A 20091-nucleotide genomic window follows, 5' to 3' on the forward strand; every position below is an offset into this window, starting at 1 on the left:
ACATGTTTGACACAACGATTAATTAATCTCAGATGTTACAAGACTTCTAATGTATTATCTAAGTTGTTTAGAAATGGTTCTGTAGTGAGTCTTGAACATACCTATGCAAAAGCTAACATAAATTCTGCTTTTGTAATTTAAGTACACTAGCCCTCTATCTCAGAATTAAACAGAGGGTTTTTTAAGAACTTTATTCCTACTCATCTTAAAGCAGAATGGACCAATGACCTTCAATTTAGAGCTTCATTAGTGAGAATGACACACATTACTCTTATCAAACAATGGAAAATCCAGGATGGAATGTAACAATACCAGAGAAGGAAAGTTGCTACTCACCATATGGTGGAGATGCCTTAATGGCCGAAAGCTATAATTGGTGAATCTTTTTGTTGTGCCTATCGCGACTCAGCATCTCCACTATATGGTGAGTAGCAATTTTTTTGCTCTGGTATTGATACATTACTCTTATTATTTATACAATTTACTTATTAATTAAATCTGTTGTCACCCCTCTGCTAGAGACCAACTTACATTGAAGAAGAAGAAGAAGAAGAATAATGCAATAACAGAAAATTCATATGTTTAGCATTATTCTTTTATTTTTTCCAGCTAAATACAAGGGAGAAAACAATACAACAAAGATGAGATTGCCTTGCTTTGTGAAACTGGTGATAAGATTATAATACTCACTGGCAATAAGGTCAATGCTGGGAACATTTATGTTCATATGCTGACAAAGGCTTCTGAAATCCCCAGTTTTCATTTGCCATAGCATTCTATGTATTTTCCACAGGGCAATATGATCACTTGTTGGATGGTGCTCTCTTTTAGTTTCACGGATGTTATCCTTTTCTGTGAGGGCACCTTGAAATAGATCCACTTCTCCACTGAGAACTGTTGTAATGGTAAGCACTGGTTGTGTACACCTGGAAAAATGCTTTCTGCTTTAGTGGAATCAAGCAGTAATAAGAAGAATATTTTTAATGTTTGAAAATTCATTGCATTTTTAAAAATAAACTCCATGAAATCCTCATAAGCTGCTTACAAGAGTTTTGCACCACCTATATATCTGTGGACTTAAGGAAATGAAAGAATAAGCCTTATGCATGTATATAAAAAATAGTTTTACTGTGAAATAAAACAAAACTGTAATTAAAATCAAAGTAGTCTGCTCTTGGCACATTAGAGAAATCAGTATCTGTTACTGTGTTGCACGTTCTAAATTGGAAATAGGTCTTCAAGGTATGTTGACAGCCTGAACAGTGTATATGAGCTGTATTAAATTATTCAGTGTTGGAGAGAGATTACACACTACTGAGCTTCACCAAGAATGTAGGTTTACATACACCTCTACTACACAGGTGGCTGTATGTAACAATTTCCTGGGCTCAAAAAAGTGTCGAGTAAGAGGTTAAAAAATCAAAAGTAAGTAATTTTGAGGATAGTATGAAACATTCTGCGCAGTCTGCATAAACTATTATTAATTTCTCGAACTTTTAGTTCTATAATATGTGGTTCATGGTGTGGGTTCCGGTAGTCATGTCCTAGTTCATGAACCACGGGCAATGTATGAGTGGCCAAGTAAGTAGTCTCGACAGTCGGGATACAAGTTACTTTGGAAGAAGGCTGGGCATCTCGGACATATTCTGAGTCGTCGTCACCTTTGTGCTCATACGCCAAAAACTACCAAATCCACCAGTTAGTCCCTCAACCGTTAGGGGTAAAACCCAATGGGACTTGGGGCAAGTAAGGCTAGCAACCTGCTTCCCTGGTACTTTAAATATGATGCTGGCAACAATCAGAGCAAAATGCCTCGGACCTCTGGAGGTGATGGAGTCCCACCTCTAACTAACAAACCAGGGACTCCTAAGATACGACTTGGCAAACAGATGGTAATGAGATGGGGAGCTATTAATATCAATGGGGGCTACTCTGGGAAGAAGGTAGAGCTGGCAGAGGCTGCAAGTAATATGGGGCTGGACATTTTAGCTGTTAGTGACATTCGGGTAAGGGGTGAGAAAGAAGAGGTAGTGTGAGAATACAAGGTCTACCTGTCAGGAGTCAAATCAGGAATAGCACAATGGGGTGTAGGGCTTTACATCAGGAAAGAAATGGAACCCAGCGTAGTTGCGATAAGGTATGTAAACAAATGACTGATGTGGGTAGATTTGACAGTGTCTAGCAAGAAAATTAGGATTGTGTCAGTATATTCGCATTGTGAAAGGACAGATCAAGGTAAGATGGATAGTTTTTATGAGGCACTCAGTGATGTACTTGTTAGAGTAAAGGACAAGGACTGTGTTCTTCTCATGTGCGATTTTAACGCCACAATTGGAAATCGAACAGAAGGGTATCAAAAGGTTATGGGTAAATTTGGAGAGGATATGGAGGCCAACAGGAACGAGAAACAACTCTTGGATTTCTGTGCTAGTAGGGGCTTAGTAATCACAAACTCCTTTTTTAAACATAAGAACATTCACCAGTATACTTGCGAAGGCAGGGGAACCAGATCTGTCATTGACTATATAACAACAGATCAGGAATTCAGGAAGACTGTGAGGGACACACGTGTATTCAGGGAATTCTTTGATGACACTGATCATTATTTACTCTGCAGTGAAATTGAGATTGTGAGGCCGAAAGTGCAGGAGGTCAGGTCCATATGTAGGAGGATATAAGTGGAGAAACTTCAGGATAAGGAAATCAGGCACAAGTACATAACAGTGATCTCAGAAAGGTACCAGTTAGTTGAATGTAGTCAATTACAGTCATTGGAAAAGGAATGGACAAGGTACAGGGACACAGCACTAGAAGTGGCTAAAGAATGTCTTGGAACAGTAGTGTGTAAAAGTAGGATGAAGCAAACAGCTTGGTGGAATGACACAGTCAAGGCAGCCTGTAAAAGGAAAAAGAAGGCGTATCAAAAATGGCTACATACTAGAACTCAGGTAGACAGAGAAAGTTATGTTGAAGAAAGAAACAAAGCCAAACAGATAATTGCAGCATCCAAGAAGAAATCTTGGGAAGACTTTGGAAACAGGTTGGAGACTATGGGTCAAGCTGCTGGAAAACCATTCTGGAGTGTAATTAGCAGTCTTCGAAAGGGAGGTACGAAGGAAATGACAAGTATTTTGGACAGGTCAGGAAAACTGCTGGTGAATCCTGTGGATGCCTTGGGCAGATGGAGGGAATATTTTGAACAGTTGTTCAATGTAGGTGAAAATACGATCAGTAATGTTTCAGATTTCGAGATAGAATGCGATAGGAATGACTACGGAAATAGCATCACGTTTGCGGAAGTGGAGAAAATGGTCAATAGATTGCAGTGCAATAAAGCAGCTGGAATGGATGAAATTAAGTTGAAATTCATCAAATACAGTGGAATGTCAGGTCTTAAATGGCTACACAGGATAATTGAAATGGCCTGGGAGTCGGGACAGGTTCCATCAGACAGGACAAAAGCAGTGATCACACCAATCTTTAAACGTGGAAACAGAAAAGATTGTAACAACTACAGAGGTATCTCTTTAATCAGCGTTGTTGGTAAAATCTTCTCTGGTATTGTTGAAAGGAAAGTGCGATTATTAGTTGAGGACCAACTGGATGAAAATCAGTGTGGGTTTAGGGCTCTTAGAGGTTGTCAAGACCAGATCTTTAGCTTACGGAAAATAATAGAGAAGTGTTATGAGTGGAACAGGGAATTGTATCTATGCTTTATAGATCTAGAAAAGGCATATAACCGGGTTCCTAGGAGGAAGTTATTGTCTGGTCTATGAGATTATGGAATAGGAGGCAAACTTTTGCAAGCAATTAAAGGTCTTTACATGGATAGTCAGGCAGCAGTTAGAGTTGACGGTAAATTGAGTCCATGGTTCAGAGTAGTTTCAGGGGTAAAACAAGGCTGCAACCTGTCTCCACTGTTGTTCATATTATTTATGGATCATATGTTGGAAACAATAGACTGGCTGGGTGAGATTAAGATATGTAAACACAAAATAAGCAGTCTTGCATATGCGGATGACTTAATGTGATGGCAGATTCGATTGAAAGTTTGCAAAGTATTATTTCAGAGCTAGATCAGAAATGTAAGGACTATGGTATGAAGATTAGCACCTCCAAAACGAAAGTAATGTCAGTGGGAAAGAAATATAAATGGATTGAGTGCCAAATAGGAGGAACAAAGTTAGAACATGTGGGCGGTTTCAAGTACTTAGGATGCATATTCTCACAGGATGTTAACATAGTGAAAGAATTGGAAGCGAGGTGTAGCAAAGCTAATGCAGTGAGGGCTCAGCTACGGTCTACTCTCTTCTGCAAGAAGGAAGTCAGTACCAGGACTAAGTTATCTGTGCACCGTTCAATCTTTCGACCAACTTTGTTGTATGGGAGCGAAAGCTGGGTGGATTCAGGTTACCTTATCAACAAGGTTGAGGTTACGGATATGAAAGTAGCTAGGATTATTGCAGGTACTAGTAGATGGGAACAATGGCAGGAGGGTGTCCACAATGAGGAAATCAAAGAAAAACTGGGAATGAACTCTATAGATGTAGCAGTCAGGGCGAACAGGCGTAGATGGTGGGGTCATGTTACACGCATGGGAAAAGCAAGGTTACCCAAGAGACTCATGGGTTCAGCAGTAGAGGGTAGGAGGAGTCGGGGCAGACCAAGGAGAAGGTACCTGGATTCGGTTAACAATGATTTTCAAGTAATAGGTTTAACATCAGAAGAGGCACCAATGTTAGCACAGAATAGGGGATCATGGAGGAATTTTATAAGGGGGACTATGCTCCAGACTGAACGCTGAAAAGAATAATCAGTCTTAAATAATGATGATGATGATGATGTAACAGATGGCATATCCCTGTTTTTCAAATATTCCTTCCTAATATCTAGAATTCTTTTGTAGTTTAATTACCCATGGTTCATTCCAAAAAGTGTGATGGTACTGACTAACTTAATAAAATTTAAAATGAGTTTCTGATGTTACTTTATTCTGAATAGAACCTCTTATGGTACCATTTAGGTAACTGAATGTCAAAATTATGTCTTTTTGATCTAGATCTCCTCTGTACATCAACATGATCCCTAAAAATTTAAATCTGTCTAGTTGCTTTATGAACTTGTTTTCTATTTCTATTTTTGCACTAACTGGTTTTTATCTAAGACAGCCATGACCTTTACTTTTGCAGTGATATTGACATGATACATATATGATATATTTTGTGAAGTTCATAGACAGTTCCCTGTAGTTAGTCTATACTATTCAGATTAAAACTTGTTAGTCTGTGTCCCCTCTGGCCTAGATGCTTTAAAGTCACAAAATTGTACATGTTTACACTTGTAATCCTACCACTAGGGCAATAAACAGGCAGTGCCTGCCATTAATATACTGTTATTAAATATATTTAATTATATTCCAAAAGAATTTGCTTATGGTTGTCTTGTTGTTGTTGTTATTGTTATTATTATTATTTCTTTCCTTTCTCAGACGTTATGTCTGGTTACAAATGGAAAGTGACGCGGACCTTCATCAAGTGAGACTTCCTTTTAACTGTCTGGTATATATTACATTGCATTTAAGAACTTTCGGGTAATCGAACATGTATCAATAATTACAGATTTCTGTAGTTGTATAAATACGTTTGGATGTAGCTGTATTGCGTTGATGTACTGGTGGATACTGTGTGGTATGACTCCTGTAGTTGATAGTATTATTAGTATAATGTCAATTTTATCCTGATGCCACATGTCCTTGACTTCCTCAGCCAGTTGGATGTATTTTTCAATTTTTTCTCCTGGTTTCTTCTGTATATTTGTTGTATTGGGTATGGATATTTCAATTATTTGTGTTAATTTCTTCTTTTTATTGGCGAGTATGATGTCAGGTTTGATATGTGGTGTTGTTTTATCTGTTATAATGGTTCTGTTCCAGTATAATTTGTATTCATCATTCTCCAGTATATTTTGTGGTGCATACTTGTATGTGGGAATGTGTTGTTTATTAGTTTATGTTGTATGGCAAGTTGTTGATGTATTATTTTTGCTACATTGTCATGTCTTCTGGTGTACTCTGTATTTGCTAGTATTGTACATCCACTTGTGATGTGCTCTACTGTTTCTATTTGTTGTTTGCAAAGTCTGCATTTATCTGTTGCGGTATTGGGATCTTTAATAATATGCTTGCTGTAATATCTGGTGATTATTGTTTGCTCCTGTATTGCAATCTTGAATTCTTCCATATCTTTTCTTAGACATGTGTTGGGTGCGTCTTGATCGATGTGTGGCTGTGTTAGATGATACAGGTGCTTGCCATGTAGTGTTTTCTTTTTCCAATTTACTTTCTTCGTATGTGTTGATGTTATGTGATCTAAAGGGTTGTAGAAGTGGTTATGAAATTGCAGTGATGTAGCCGATGTATTTATATGAGTGATTGCTTTGCGTATTTTGCTAGTTTCTGCTCGTTCTATAAAGAATTTTCTTAAATTGTCTACCTGTCCATAATGTAGGTTTTTTATGTCGATAAATCCACTTCCTCCTTCCTTTCTGCTTAATGTGAATCTTTCTGTTGCTGAATGTATGTGATGTATTCTATATTTGTGGCATTGTGATCGTGTAAGTGTATTGAGTGCTTCTAGGTCTGTGTCACTCCATTTCACTACTCCAAATGTGTAGGTCAATATTGGTATAGCATAAGTATTTATAGCTTTAGTCTTGTTTCTTGCAGTCAATTCTGTTTTCAGTATTTTTGTTAGTCTTTGTCAATATTTTTCTTTTAGTTCTTCTTTAATATTTGTATTATCTATTCCTATTTTTTGTCTGTATCCTAAATATTTACAGGCATCTGTTTTTTCCATCCCTTCTATGCAGTCGCTGTGGTTATCCAATATGTAATCTTCTCGTTTAGTGTGTTTTCCCTTGACTATGCTACTTTTCTTACATTTGTCTGTTCCAAAAGCCATATTTATAGCATTGCTGAATACTTCTGTTATCTTTAGTAATTGGTTGAGTTGCTGATTTGTTGCTACCAGTAGTTTTAGATCATCCATGTGTGTGATTTTGTGTTGGTATGTTCCAGTAATATTGTATCCATAATTTGTATTATTTAGCATGTTGGATAGTGGGTTCAGAGCAAGGCAGAACCAGAAAGGACTTAATGAGTCTCTTTGGTATATTCCACACTTTATCTGTATTGGCTGTGATGTGATATTATTTGAATTTGTTTGGATATTAAGTGTGGTTTTCCAATTTTTCATTACTATGTTTAGGAACTGTATCAATTTAGGATCTACTTTGTATATTTCCAATATTTGTAGTAACCATGAGTGGGGTACACTATCAAAAGCTTTTCGGTAATCAATGTATGCGTAGTGTAGCGACCTTTGTTTAGTTTTAGCTCGATATGTCACCTCTGCATCTATTATCAGTTGCTCTTTACATCCTCGTGCTCCTTTGCAACAGCCTTTTTGTTCTTCATTTATAATTTTGTTATGTGTTGTATGTGTCATTAATTTCTGTGTAATGACTGAAGTTAATATTTTGTATATTGTTGGTAGGCATGTTATGGGTCGGTTTTTACCTGGGTTTGCTGTGTCTGCTTGATCTTTAGGTTTCATATAAGTTATTCCATGTGTAAGTGTATCAGGGAATGTGTATGGGTCTGCAATGTAACTGTTAAATAATTTATTAAAAACAAAGGTAATTTTTGTGTTCAAATTAATGATGTAAATAAAATAGAAAATATTTTTCCCATATATTTTTCCCATGTGGAAGTTCCTTTCTATGTTAAATAATTTAGTTAGATGTGAATGTGTTGATGTGAACTTCTTTAGCCAGAAATTTGCTATTTTATCTTTTCCAGGGGCTTTCTAATTGTGAGTAGAATTAATTGCTTTGGTGACTTCATGTTGCAAAATTATCACTTCAGGCATTTATGGTATCATCTTGTATGCGTCTGTTTCTGCTTCTATCCACCGTGCATGCCTGTTATGTTGTACCAGGTTTGACCATATGTTGCTCCAGAAGTGTTCCATGTCTGTTATGTTTGGTGGATTGTCTATTTTAATGTATGTGTGTGTGTGTGTGTGTGTGTGTGTGTGTGTGTGTGTGTGTGTGTGTGTGTGTGTGTGTGTGTGTGTTATCTATTGTGTCTGGTAGAATTTCTTTTGGTTTGTGTTGAATGTTTGGTTTTGTTTCCTTCTATTTTCACTTTTTTTTGTATCTTCTAAGTCGTTTGGCCAATGCTTGTAATTTCTGCTTCTTTTCGTCTAATTGCTCTATCGCTTCTTGTTGTGAGATTTTACCTAACCTTTTTCGTTTTTTGTCTGATTTCTTTTCTTATAAATTGTGTTAGCTGTCCAATGTCTTCTCAGTTTTTCTATTCTGATCTGTAGCCTGTGTTGCCATGCTGGTTTTGTAGGTTTCTTCTGTGTGTTGGTTGGTTCTGATCTCTGCCTAGTGTGTATATTTAGTGTAGTGAGTGCTCCTCTCTAAACCAGTAGTTGTAACTCTTCCATAGTTGTGTTTTCATTTATTTAGTTGTGTATGATTGTGTTGGTAGTTTTTGTTTCAACTTGTGGGTTATTTGGCGGTCTATGCAAGAATGGTCTAATGTCTGTATTTGTGTCTTTGTATTTTATATATGTCAGCTGAAATTTTTCTTCTATATCTAACATGTGTGTCACTTCGTGTTCTATTTGTACTTGTTCTGGTGGCAGTCTTAAGATTTCGTTTTCCTATGATTGTTTAATTGATGCGTGTTGTTCTTTGTTTGTTTGTTCTTGGATGTGTGAGTCCATTACTGTATTTTCTTCTTCTTCTTCTTCTGATTGCACATTATTTTGTTCCAGTATTTGTTGTACTTGTTGTTTGATGTTTTCTAATTCTGACTGGGGTATCCTGTTATTTTTGATTATTACACGGATATGATCAGCAAGTCGTTGTTCTGTTAAAAATTTTTATTCTGGGTATCTGGTAATAAATGTCGTGTATACTTGTGATCTGTATCCAGTTGTGTTGGTTCCTAGGTTTGTTGCTTGGTAATAACAGAACATGAGGTGTCGATTAACTTCATCTGACCATCTCATCCTCTGTATTTGTTTTTCTTCTAGGGTAGTTGCAGGAAGCATATCCTGCAAAACACCTCTATTAGGATTTAAATCATTTTCCAGTTGGCTAGCAGTGTCATTACCATTGTGGGCGGGCATAGGTTTCAAGCGTCGTCCCCGACCATGACGGCGCTTGTCCGAAGCTTCTTTAGTAGTGTCCTGAACCAACTAATCACACTACAAATGGGGGTTTAGCCCTATTAGTGGTTTGTTCTTTTCGTCGCCCTTTACGACTGGCAGAACATACCGGAGGCCTATTCTCTTCCCGGGCCTCCGCAGGGATTATTATTATTATTATTATTATTATTATTATTATTATTATTATTATTATTCCCCACCCACCCTCCTCCCCCGTGAGGCAAACGAGAATTGCCGTCAACTGACATTTGTCTGCCACAGAGTATTAACTGATGCATGCTTCACACACTAAAAAGAGATGGATGGAATAAACTCCATAACATCACAGACATACACAGTTTTTCAGTGAATGTTCAGGATCTGTTAATTGGTCTGGGTTCTCCTGAGAGGCATTGACAAAGTTCAGTTACCTCCACTAAACAATCTGTTGCTTCTATGGAGGGGGAAAAAAAAAATATTTGATCACTTAGGATCACACTACAATTTCATTTCTTCTTTGTCTTAAGTATCCTCTTTCTCCATTACTCTTTCATATGGACGCTGTGCTGATGCTTCTGTTTATTCGCCCAAGATCTTCCAATCTTCTTAGTTCTTTCGATTAGAAATCCTTTCAAGCTACGAATGATGGTCTGTAATGTATCCGTATTTAACATCTGAACTTCCTGAATGCTGAACCTTTCCAAATTCTTACCATCTTCCTTAATCAATGTCATCGTCGTTTCCTTTTTCCACAGGTAGTCTAATATTCTTTTGGTTAGTCTGGTTTTGACCATTCTGTACAGGTGTCCTAGAAATGATAACCACCTCTATTTCACGGTCTCCAAGATTTTATCCACCTTTTTGTACATTTCATTGTCTCTCCGAAGTTTCCAGCCAGTTTCAGCCTGGGTTGCACCCATGATTTTCCATAGTATTCTTCTTTCTAGTACCCGCAGCTTTACCAATTTTTAATTCATTGAGGGGCACTCACTAACATACAGACAATCTGTTTTTACCACAACACTGCAGTGCTTTATTTTGGCATTCCAAGAGATGCACTTTTTGTTGTAAATGTTTTTAGTTAATCCTTAAGCTCTCTCCATTTTTGAGATCCAGCCCCCACACCAGCTTTCTCCAGTCCGCTCTCTTATACAGCTTCACTGAGGTATTTGAATATTTTTAACCTCTCAATCTGTCCATCTATGTTTCAAGAAATTGTGGTCCATGTTTGTCACTTGTCATGACTTTGGTCTTCTCTTTTGAGATCCTAGGCCCTGTCTTGCCAGTGATCCTTTCGAGTAGGTTGATTCGTACGGCCGCTTCTTCTATGTTCTCTGAAACTATTGCCAAATCATCAGCTAAAGCCACGCAGTTGACTTTGGGAGGAATCAATTTTCTTCCTAGACAGATTGGGTTCATCCCTTGATTTTCAAGTTTGGAACTCTAAATTCTCACAATCTTCTCTAGAACAGAGTTAAATGGTATTGGTGATAATCCATTGCCCTGTTGCACACCTGTCTTTATTTCAAATGTTTGGGACAATTCTCCCATGAACTTCACTTTGGAAGTTGTGCCTGTTAAGGTTTCTTTGATAAGGTTTGCCAACTTGTTTTTGACCCTAAATTCTCAGATGATCTGATCTAGGATCTCTCGCTATCCACTGAGTCAAAGGCTTTTTTGAAGTCAATGAAAGAAACCACTACATTTTTGCCATTCAGCATTCTGTGTCAGATTCTTGATTTCAAATTAAAAAATTTTTTGGCACATGAGCGGCCTTTCCGGAATCCACACTGGAATTCTCCAGTTGTTTATCTAGGATTCCTTCAGTTCTATTCAGAAGTATCTTTGAGAGGATTTTGTAGGTGACGGAGTAATGACACACCTCTGTAGTTGTTTACATCTTGTTTGTCACCTTTCTTATGGAGTGGGTGGATCAATGCCATTTTCCATTCATCTGTCTCCCATATTTGCTGGGATTTCCAGTTCTGCCCATTTCAGCATTTCTCAGGAGGAGCCAGTAGTTCCAGTTTGTGGTTGGAGGTTGGCAGTTGAGCAGCTTGTCGAAGTACCTGGCTAGTATATTGCAATTTTCTTGATCGTTCAATCCAATTTTGCCCTGTTCATTTTTTAAGCTTGCACTTGGGAGCTGATATCCTTTGAGCTTGTCTTTAAAAGTTTGAAATAAATCTCTGCTATTATTTTTGTGAAGATGTCCAGGGGATTTTGAAATTTTGTATCATCAAATGTTCATTTTACTCTGTGGAATATCCTTGATGTTTCTTTTGTTTGTTTCCTGAATTGTTCCCAGTGTTCCCTATTTCCTGAACTTTTCCATGTGTGGATTCTTTTCAAGTGCTTTCTCACATTCTTCACTCCACCAGATTGTTCATTTTTTCTTTGCCAGACTCAGTGTTTTCTTTGCGGCTTCATTGATCCCTGAACGGAGATGTTGCCAGCTCTCTGTTCTAGAGAAGCGGATTTTTTTCTCGGAAGTTACTTATAATGTCTTGGTTGATGTTCATTTGGTTGGTGTCATATTTGGTCACTTTGGATGTCTCTCTTTCTTTTTGTGTGAAAAATGCATTTTAACTATGGAGAGAGAGTGATCAGAGTCAAATTCACCACCTTTAATTACTTTAACATTCATCATTTCTCTAATGTTTGTCCTGGTTATTCCTATATGGTCTAATCGGGTTCTCCTGCGTTTGGATTTGGAGATACCCATGTCTCTGCTTTTCTTGCAAGCTTCCAAAGATTAGTTGACATTAACTTCAATTGGAAAGTTCTGAAGAGTCCAATAAGCCTTTCTCCATTCCGATTTTTTCCCCTGTGTGCTGGGCAGTCTCCGCTATGTGTCCATGTTTTCTTCCTCTCCCAATCTGTGCACTGAAGTCTTCCAGAAGGATTTTTGTATGGTTCACAGCTATCCTGGAGAATTCTGTTTCCAGTAGATCCCAGAAGTCATCAACTTTCTGTGGGTTCTTCTGTTATCTGGCAGTTTATGAGAGTATATTTCTTATTTCTTATTTTTGCAATTGATTGTCAGTATGGATAATATTTTAGGTTTTGATGAGAAGTTTATGACTTTGTTCACTACAGTTTTGTTTACATAAAGGGCAGTCTAAGGAAGGAGAGGGGTGTTAATCATTATCTTTACTTCTGGCTTTCCTTTGAATACTCTGTAGTGCTGTGTCTCCATGATGTGCTCATTTAGGAATCTGGTCTCTTGTACAGCCAAGATCTGAGTTTCGTGGTCGTACAGGAGCTTTTCCAATTCTTTCTGTTTTCTGACTCGGAGGAGTGAATTTATGTTTATGGTCACAATTAAATATTTTTTCCTGAATTTCAGTTTGTACGGTGTTTCAAGATGCCCCAAAAGTCTTTCTGTATGCAAGTGGTGGGACTCCCCATAATCCTAGGTCCCAGTGCATGTCACATAGCAATGGTGGATTCCTTTTTCAAGTTACCACCTGGGGTAGTGCTCCCATTCAGCAACATTTCCATTCTGCGTATGAAAGTGTAGGTGGAGGAAATATATTCCAAAGCAAGGTCGGATTGTTAGTCTGAAATGAGTGTTTTTCGTGGTTTACTCCACTACTTTCTTCCACTGTCTCAGCCACTGGGAACTGAGCTCCGTCTTCTGCCTTTGAGACCACTGACTGGGTTTCACCTAGTAACCCTTACTGGGTGCTACCATCCTAAGCCAGATGGACCAAAGTTTTTTTTACAAGGTTGTTACGCCTCCCCCTCTTACTTCACCATCTCTTGCAAATGAGGCTCTGAGCTTGGGGCCAGCATAGCAGAGTTTCATTTCATTTCATTTCATTATTATTTCTTTTATTCATTGAGGTTTTCCTCTACACAAAAGTTTTTTCTCTAACGTAACAAATACCCAGAAATTACTACATTTTTTCACAAGATCTTAATTTGTCTCCTCGTGATGCCCTCTTCTCTTCTTTACCTCTGGTTCCCATTCCTTGGTCGTTTTTGGAATTCTGGCTTCCTCCATTCTTCTTACATGCCCGTTCCATTGTAACTTCCTTCTATCCGTCACATGTATTCTCTCTCTTACTCCCATTGTCTTTATTATTTCATCGTGTCTTGCTTTCTCTTTTACAGAAATTTTTGCTGATCTTCTCCAGAAGTCCATTTCTACTACTTGCAGTTTTTTTAGGCGTTTCAGATTTGTAGTCCAAGTCTCCACTCCATATATAACTACACTCTCTCTATTGATTTATATATGGTTTTTTAATTCAGTTTATTAAATTTCAGCTTCCTAAGGTTGAGGCATCCCAGTGACCTTCCTTCCACTGCTAATTCTTTTATTAATTACTATCCCTGATTTTCCCTTCAATTCTAAAATGGATACCAAATAACAAACTACTGACCACCTTAATTTTCCTTCCCTCTTATAAGCCATCTGGATCATTAGTGAGGTATTCTGTTTTCTGGTGCTTAATCTTCAATCCCCAGTTTCCGTATTCCATTGCTAATTGGTTACATATGGAATTTGCACCCTCCCCGTCTTGTGCTGTAACTACTTGATCTTCAGGAAACATGAGGTAATATAAATAAATTCCATCTTTAGTTTATAGCCCATTCCACTGAATTTACAAGACCATGTCTTAAGACTGATATCAATCTAAATTCTAAATAATGTTGGTGACATAGGGCAGCCTTGTAATAGACCCTTGCTTGTTCCAAATTTTTGTGAAAGTGTACTACCAATTTTCACTTGACGTGTTATCTTTGTATATTTCTTTATTATTTTAATTAAAGGGCCCTTTATGTTTGCCAAATGTGATGCTCTCGAAAGTAGTTCTCAGGACTGTATCATATGCTTTTTCTAAATCTATGAAAATTAATCCTATGTTCTTTGATTTTCCCTATGTTTCTCTAAGATATGCTGTACTGTGAAAATATAATCTATGCATGATCTACCAGAACAAAGACACATTGTTCTTCCTGGGTTTTAAAATTTATTTCCAGCTTATTTTTAATTATTTTCCCAAAAATTCTCATTAATGTGTTTCTAACACAAATTCTTCACTAGCTCAAATAGCTAGTGTGATCTCCTTCCTTAAATACAGTATTAATATACTCCACCTTCATTTCCTTGGGTACTGAATCTCCACGTAACATTTTATTGAATAAGCATATTATTAGTTTCACAGTTTTGTCACCACCATATTTTAAGAGCTCCAGATTGATACTGCCTGGTTGTGGTTATTTGCCATTCTTCCCTGTTCTTACTACCTTATTCACCTCAGTTTCTGAAACTTAGATCTCCTCTCCTTCCTGCTTCTTTTCTCCCATTGTTCCTTCCTCAAGATACTCTTCTCTGTCCTCTTAATAATTTTCAGAAATTTTTTCCCATTCTTTTGGTGTTATCAGCTGGAGACTGGTTTTGACTTTTGTCTCTTGTCAAAGACCTTTTAATACTGATCACACTTCTTTCACTCTCCCAAATCCCAGTTTGCTATTGTCATTGCTATAGCACAAATCCTTTCCCATGTTTTATTCTTTGCTATCCTTATCTTTTTTATCACTTAATTCTTCTTTTCCTTGTTGATTGTTCTTGTTACTTCTGATTTATCATTCAGCCACTGGTTGAATGCGTTCCTCTTTTAAATGCCACTTCTAAAATTTCCACCACTATCCTGCTGTATGGCTGTGGTTCTTTCCCTTATTCCCAGCACATCTACTGCTGTATCTATAATACTGGATTTTATGTAGCCATACATGTCCTCTATGCTTATACTCAACATACTTACACCATTGGATTTTATGTACTCGTGCATGCTGCTGCTGCTGCTGCTGCTGCTGCTGCTGCTGCTGCTGCCGCCGCCCCCCCCCCCCCCCCTTCCCTTCCGTGAATCCTGGACCTTGCCGCTGGTGGGGAGGCTTACATACCTCACCAATACAGATAGCTGTATCTTAGGTGCAACCACAATGTAGGGGTATCTGTTGAGAGGCCAGACAAGTGTGTGGTTCCTGAAGAGGGGCAGCAGTCTTTTCAGTAGTTGCAGGGGCAAAAGTCTGGATATTTGACGGGTCTGGCCTTGTTACATCAACCAAAAACAGCCTTGCTGTGCTGGTACTGTGAATGGCTGAAAGCAAGGGGTAACTACTGCCATAATTTTTCCCGAGGGCATGCAGATTTACTGTATGTTTAAATGAAGATTGTGTACTCTTGGGTAAAATATTCTGGAGGTAAAATAGTCCCCCATTTGGATTTCCAGGCAGGGACTACTGAAGAGGCCTTCATTACCGAGAGAAACAGAACTGGCATTCTATGGACCTGATTGTGGAATGTCAGATCCCTTAATCAGATAGTTAGGTTAGAAAATTTTAAAAGGGAAATGGATAGTTAAAGTTAGATATAGTGGGAATTAGTGAAGTTCAGTGGCAGGAGGAACAGGACTTCTGATCACGTGAATGTAGGGTTATAAATACAAAATCAAATAATTGTAATGCAAGAGCAGGTTTAATAATGAATAAAAAATAGGAACACAGATAAGCTATTACGAACAGCATAATGAACCCATTATTGTATATGCTAATTAGCTCTGCAGACAATGAAGAAATTGAAGGAATGTATGATGAGATAAAAGAAAGCAATCAAATAGTTAAGGAAGATGAAAATGTAATAGTCATGGGGGACTGGAATTTGAAAGTAGGAAAAGGAAGAGAAGGAAAAGTAGTAGATGAATATGGAAAGGGGATAAGGAATGAAAGAGGAAGCTGCCAGGTAGAATTTTGCATAGAGCATAATTTAGTCATTGCTAACACTTGGTTTAAGAATCATGAAAGGAGGTTGTATACATGGAAGAGGCCTGGAGACTCTGGAAGGTTTCAGGTTGATTATATAATGGTAGACAGAGATTTAGGAACCAGGTTTTAAATTTTAAGATGTTTCCAGGGGCAGATGTGGACTCTGAGCACAATCTATTGGTTATGAACCGTAGGTTAAAACTGAAAAAATACAAAAAGGTAGGATGTTAAGGAGATGGGACACGGATAAACTGAAAGAACTAGAGGTTGTAGAGAGTTTCAGAGAGCATTACGGCATCGTTGACAAAAACACGCAGAATACATTCAGTAGAAAAATAATCGGTAAATTTGAGAGATGAAATAGTGAAGGTAGCAGAGGATCAAGTAGGTAAAAAGGTGACGGCTAGTAGAAATCCTTGGGCAACAGAAAAGATATTGTATTTAATTGATGAAAGAAGAAAATGTAAAAAATGTAGTAAATGAAGCAAGCAAAAGGGAATACAAATATCTAAACAATGAGATCGACAGGAAGTGCAAAATGGCTAAGCAGGGATGGCTAGAGGACAAATGTAAGGACATAGAGGCATAGAGGTAAGATAGATACCGCCTAAAGGAAAATTACAGAGACCTTTGGAGAAAACAGAACCACTTGTATGAACATCAAGAGCTCAGATGGAAAACCATTCCTTAACTCGAGGGCAATATTATTGAATATGAATGGGAAATATAGTACTGCATTTACAATTGGACAGAGAACTGAAAGACCTAAGTCGAAACAAGGCCCCAGGAGTGGACAACATTCCTTTAGAACTACTTATAGCCTTGGGAGACCCAGCCATGACAAAACTTTTCCGGCTGATGCGCAAGATGTACGAGACAGGCGAAATAAAATACCCTTAGACGTCAAGAAGAATATAATAGTTCCAATCCCAAAGAATGCAGGTGTTGACAGGTGTGAAAATTACCGAACTATCAGTTTAACAAGTAATGGTTGCAAAATATTAACACAAATTCTTTAGAAACAAAAGTAAAAACTGAGCTTATGATATATCTTAGAAGGTAGGTTAAGGAAACACAAAACTACATTTCTAGCATTTGTGGACTTAGAAAAAGCTTCTGACAATGTTGTTTGGAATAAGCTGTTTCAAATAAAGAAGGTGGCAGGTAAAAAATACAGGGAGCAAAATGCTATTACAATTTTTACAGAAACCAGACTGCAGTTGTAAGAGTCAAGGGGGCACAAAAGGGAAGCAATGTTGAGAAGGGAGTGAGACAGGGTTGTAGCCTGTCCCTGATGTTATTCAATCTACATATTGAGCAAGCAGTAAAGGACACAAAGGAAAAATTTGGAATAGGAATTAAAATCCATGGAGAAGAAATAAAAAACTTTGAGGTTTCCAGATGACATTGTAATTCTGTCAGAGACAGCAAAGGACCTGGAAGAGCAGCTGAACAGAGTGGACAGTGTCTTGAAAGGAGAATATGAGACGAACGTCAACAGACAAATCAAATCAGATGATGCTGAGGGAACTGTATTAGGAAATGAGACACTTAAAGTAGTAGATGAGTTTTGCTATTTGTGGAGCAAAAGCGCTGATGATGGTCGAAGTAGAGAGGATATAAAATGTAGACTGGCAATGGCAAGGAAAGTGTTTCTGAAGAATAGACATTTGTTAACTTTGAGTACAGATGTAAGTGCCAGAAAGTCTTTTCTGAAAGTATTTATATGGAGTGTATCCATGTATGGAAGTGAAACATGGATGATAAACAGTGTAGACAAGAAGAGAATAGAAGCTTTTGAAATGTGATGTTACATAAGAACGCTGAAGATTTGATGGGTCGATCACGGTCTAATGACGAGGTACTGAAAAGAATCGGGGGAGAAGAGGAATTTCCGGTACAACCTCAGTAGAAAAAGGGATCGATTGGTAGGACACATTCTGAGGCATCAAGGGATCACCGAATCAGTACCAGAGGGAAGCGTGGAGGGTAAAAATCATAAAAGCAGACCAAGAGTTGGGTATACTAACCATATTCCGAAAGATGTAGGTTCCAGTAATTATCTGGAGATGAATAGGCTTGCATAGGATAGAGTACCATGGAGAGCTGTATCAAACCAGTCTCCAGACATTTCCTCCGTACTTCTTTCAAATGATTCTTCCGATGTTTTTTCCAGTCTGGTGAAAAAGAATGGTCATATACTTTCAACTTTTAGACTGTCAATATTGAAGTACAGAGTTTCAGATTTCTCAGCATAATTTGTTTTAATGTTGTTAGAAAATTTTTTTGCATTCTTCGATGGGCAAAAACTCTTCATTTTTACTAAATAATGGTCCGATCCACACTGGTTCCTCCATAATATCTATTATCTGCTGTGTTGAAATTGCTCAAATGTCTAACCATAATATAATCTATTATAGAACGAAGTTCTCTCATATTCTGTTGCCAAGTATATATGTGTATATCACTGTGTTTAAAAAATCTGTCAGTAATTTTCAGCTCAAACTGTTCACAAGTTTCAATCAGTCGTTCTCCATTGTCGTCCTATTCTGTCGCTCCATGTTATCCCACTACTGGGCATTATTCTGTAATTCCTACTTTTCCTTTCACATCCCCCATGAAAATGAGTTCCTTCCTCCTTGGGATTTTTTCTATCATTTCCCTAAGGATTATCCAGAAAGTATCTTGCTCCTGGTCTCTTGTATCATTTGTGTGTGCTTATGCAACAATAATTACAACTTCTCTGGCAAACAGTCACTTCTACCATAATATTATTTTGGCTAATAAATCTCCAATTTGCCATTCTCATTTTCCCTGCTTTCCTTATCATAATGGAGACTCTCGCTTTGGCTCTTGCCACTTTAGAGACTCTACTCCAAATATGTGCATAATTATCAAGTTGTTCTCCTTTATCTTTCCTCTTTGTCTCACATAGCACAACAACATCCATTTTGAATTGTCAAGTTCTGTTGGTAATATAGTCAAATTTGTGGAGGTAACTTGCACATTCTAGCATCCAAATGTCATTTCCCTTTTTTCTTTGCCAGCTCATTGTCCATGATTCCAGTTTTTCCAAGGTATATTACTAGGCTTTTTAGCATTTTAAATTTTTCATGTGAGTGAGGAGCTGGCCCACTGCACAACCCCCAATACATCTACATCTACATCTACATCCATACTCCGCAAGCCACCTGATGGTGTGTGGCAGAGGGTACCTTGAGTACCTCTATCGGTTCTCCCTTCTATTCCAGTCTCGTATTGTTAGTGGAAAGAAAGATTTTGGTATGCCTCTGTGTGGGTTCTAATCTCTCTGATTTTATCCTCATGGTCTCTTCGCGAGATATACGTTGGAGGGGGAGCAATATACTGCTTGACTCCTTGGTAAAAGTATGTTCTCGAAACTTCAACAAAAGCCCGTACCGAGCTACTGAGCATCTCTCCTGCAGAGTTTTCCACTGAAGTTTATCCATCATCTCTGTAATGCTTTCGTGATTACTAAATGATCCTGTAACGAAGCGCGCTGCTCTCCATAGGATCTTCGCTATCTCTTCTATCAATCCTATCTGGTACGAATCCCACATCTACATCTAGATCTATACTCTGCAAGCCACCCAACGGTGTGTGCCGGAGGGCACTTTATGTGCCACTGTCATTACCTCCCTTTCCTGTTCCAGTCGTGTATGGTTCGCAGGAAGAACGACTGCCGGAAAGCCTCCGTGCGCGCTCGAGTGTCTCTAATTTTACATTCGTGATCTCCTCGGGACGTGTAAGTAGGGGGAAGCAATATATTCGATACCTCATCCAGAAACGCACCCTCTCGAAACGTGGACAACAAGCTACACTGCGATGCAGAGCGCCTCTTTGCTGAGTCTGCCACTAGAGTTTGCTAAACATCTCCGTAATGCTATCACGCTCACCAAATAACCCTGTGACAAAATGGGCCGCTCTTCTTTGGATCTTCTCTATCTCTCCTCTGTAAACCCGACCTGCTACGGATCTCACTCTGATGAGTAATACTCAAGTATAGGTCGAACGAGTGTTCTGCAAGCCACCTCCTTTGTTGATGGACTACATTTTGTAAGGATTCTTCCAATGA

General features: G+C 38.2%; 1 protein-coding gene across 3 annotated transcripts in view; it reads right to left on the reverse strand.

Moving 5' to 3' along the window:
• LOC126272627 (ATP-dependent RNA helicase DHX30-like) overlaps window positions 1-20091 on the reverse strand; it is a 268564-nt gene that overhangs the window by 50299 nt on the left and 198174 nt on the right. For all 3 annotated transcript variants that reach the window (XM_049975586.1, XM_049975587.1, XM_049975588.1), the window contains one exon: window positions 691-926. In XM_049975586.1, the coding sequence (XP_049831543.1) occupies window positions 691-926 (236 nt within the window). The remainder of the gene's footprint in view (window positions 1-690; window positions 927-20091) is intronic.

Source organism: Schistocerca gregaria, chromosome 5 (genome assembly GCF_023897955.1).
Source record: "Schistocerca gregaria isolate iqSchGreg1 chromosome 5, iqSchGreg1.2, whole genome shotgun sequence".
Taxonomy (NCBI): Eukaryota; Metazoa; Arthropoda; class Insecta; order Orthoptera; family Acrididae; genus Schistocerca; species Schistocerca gregaria.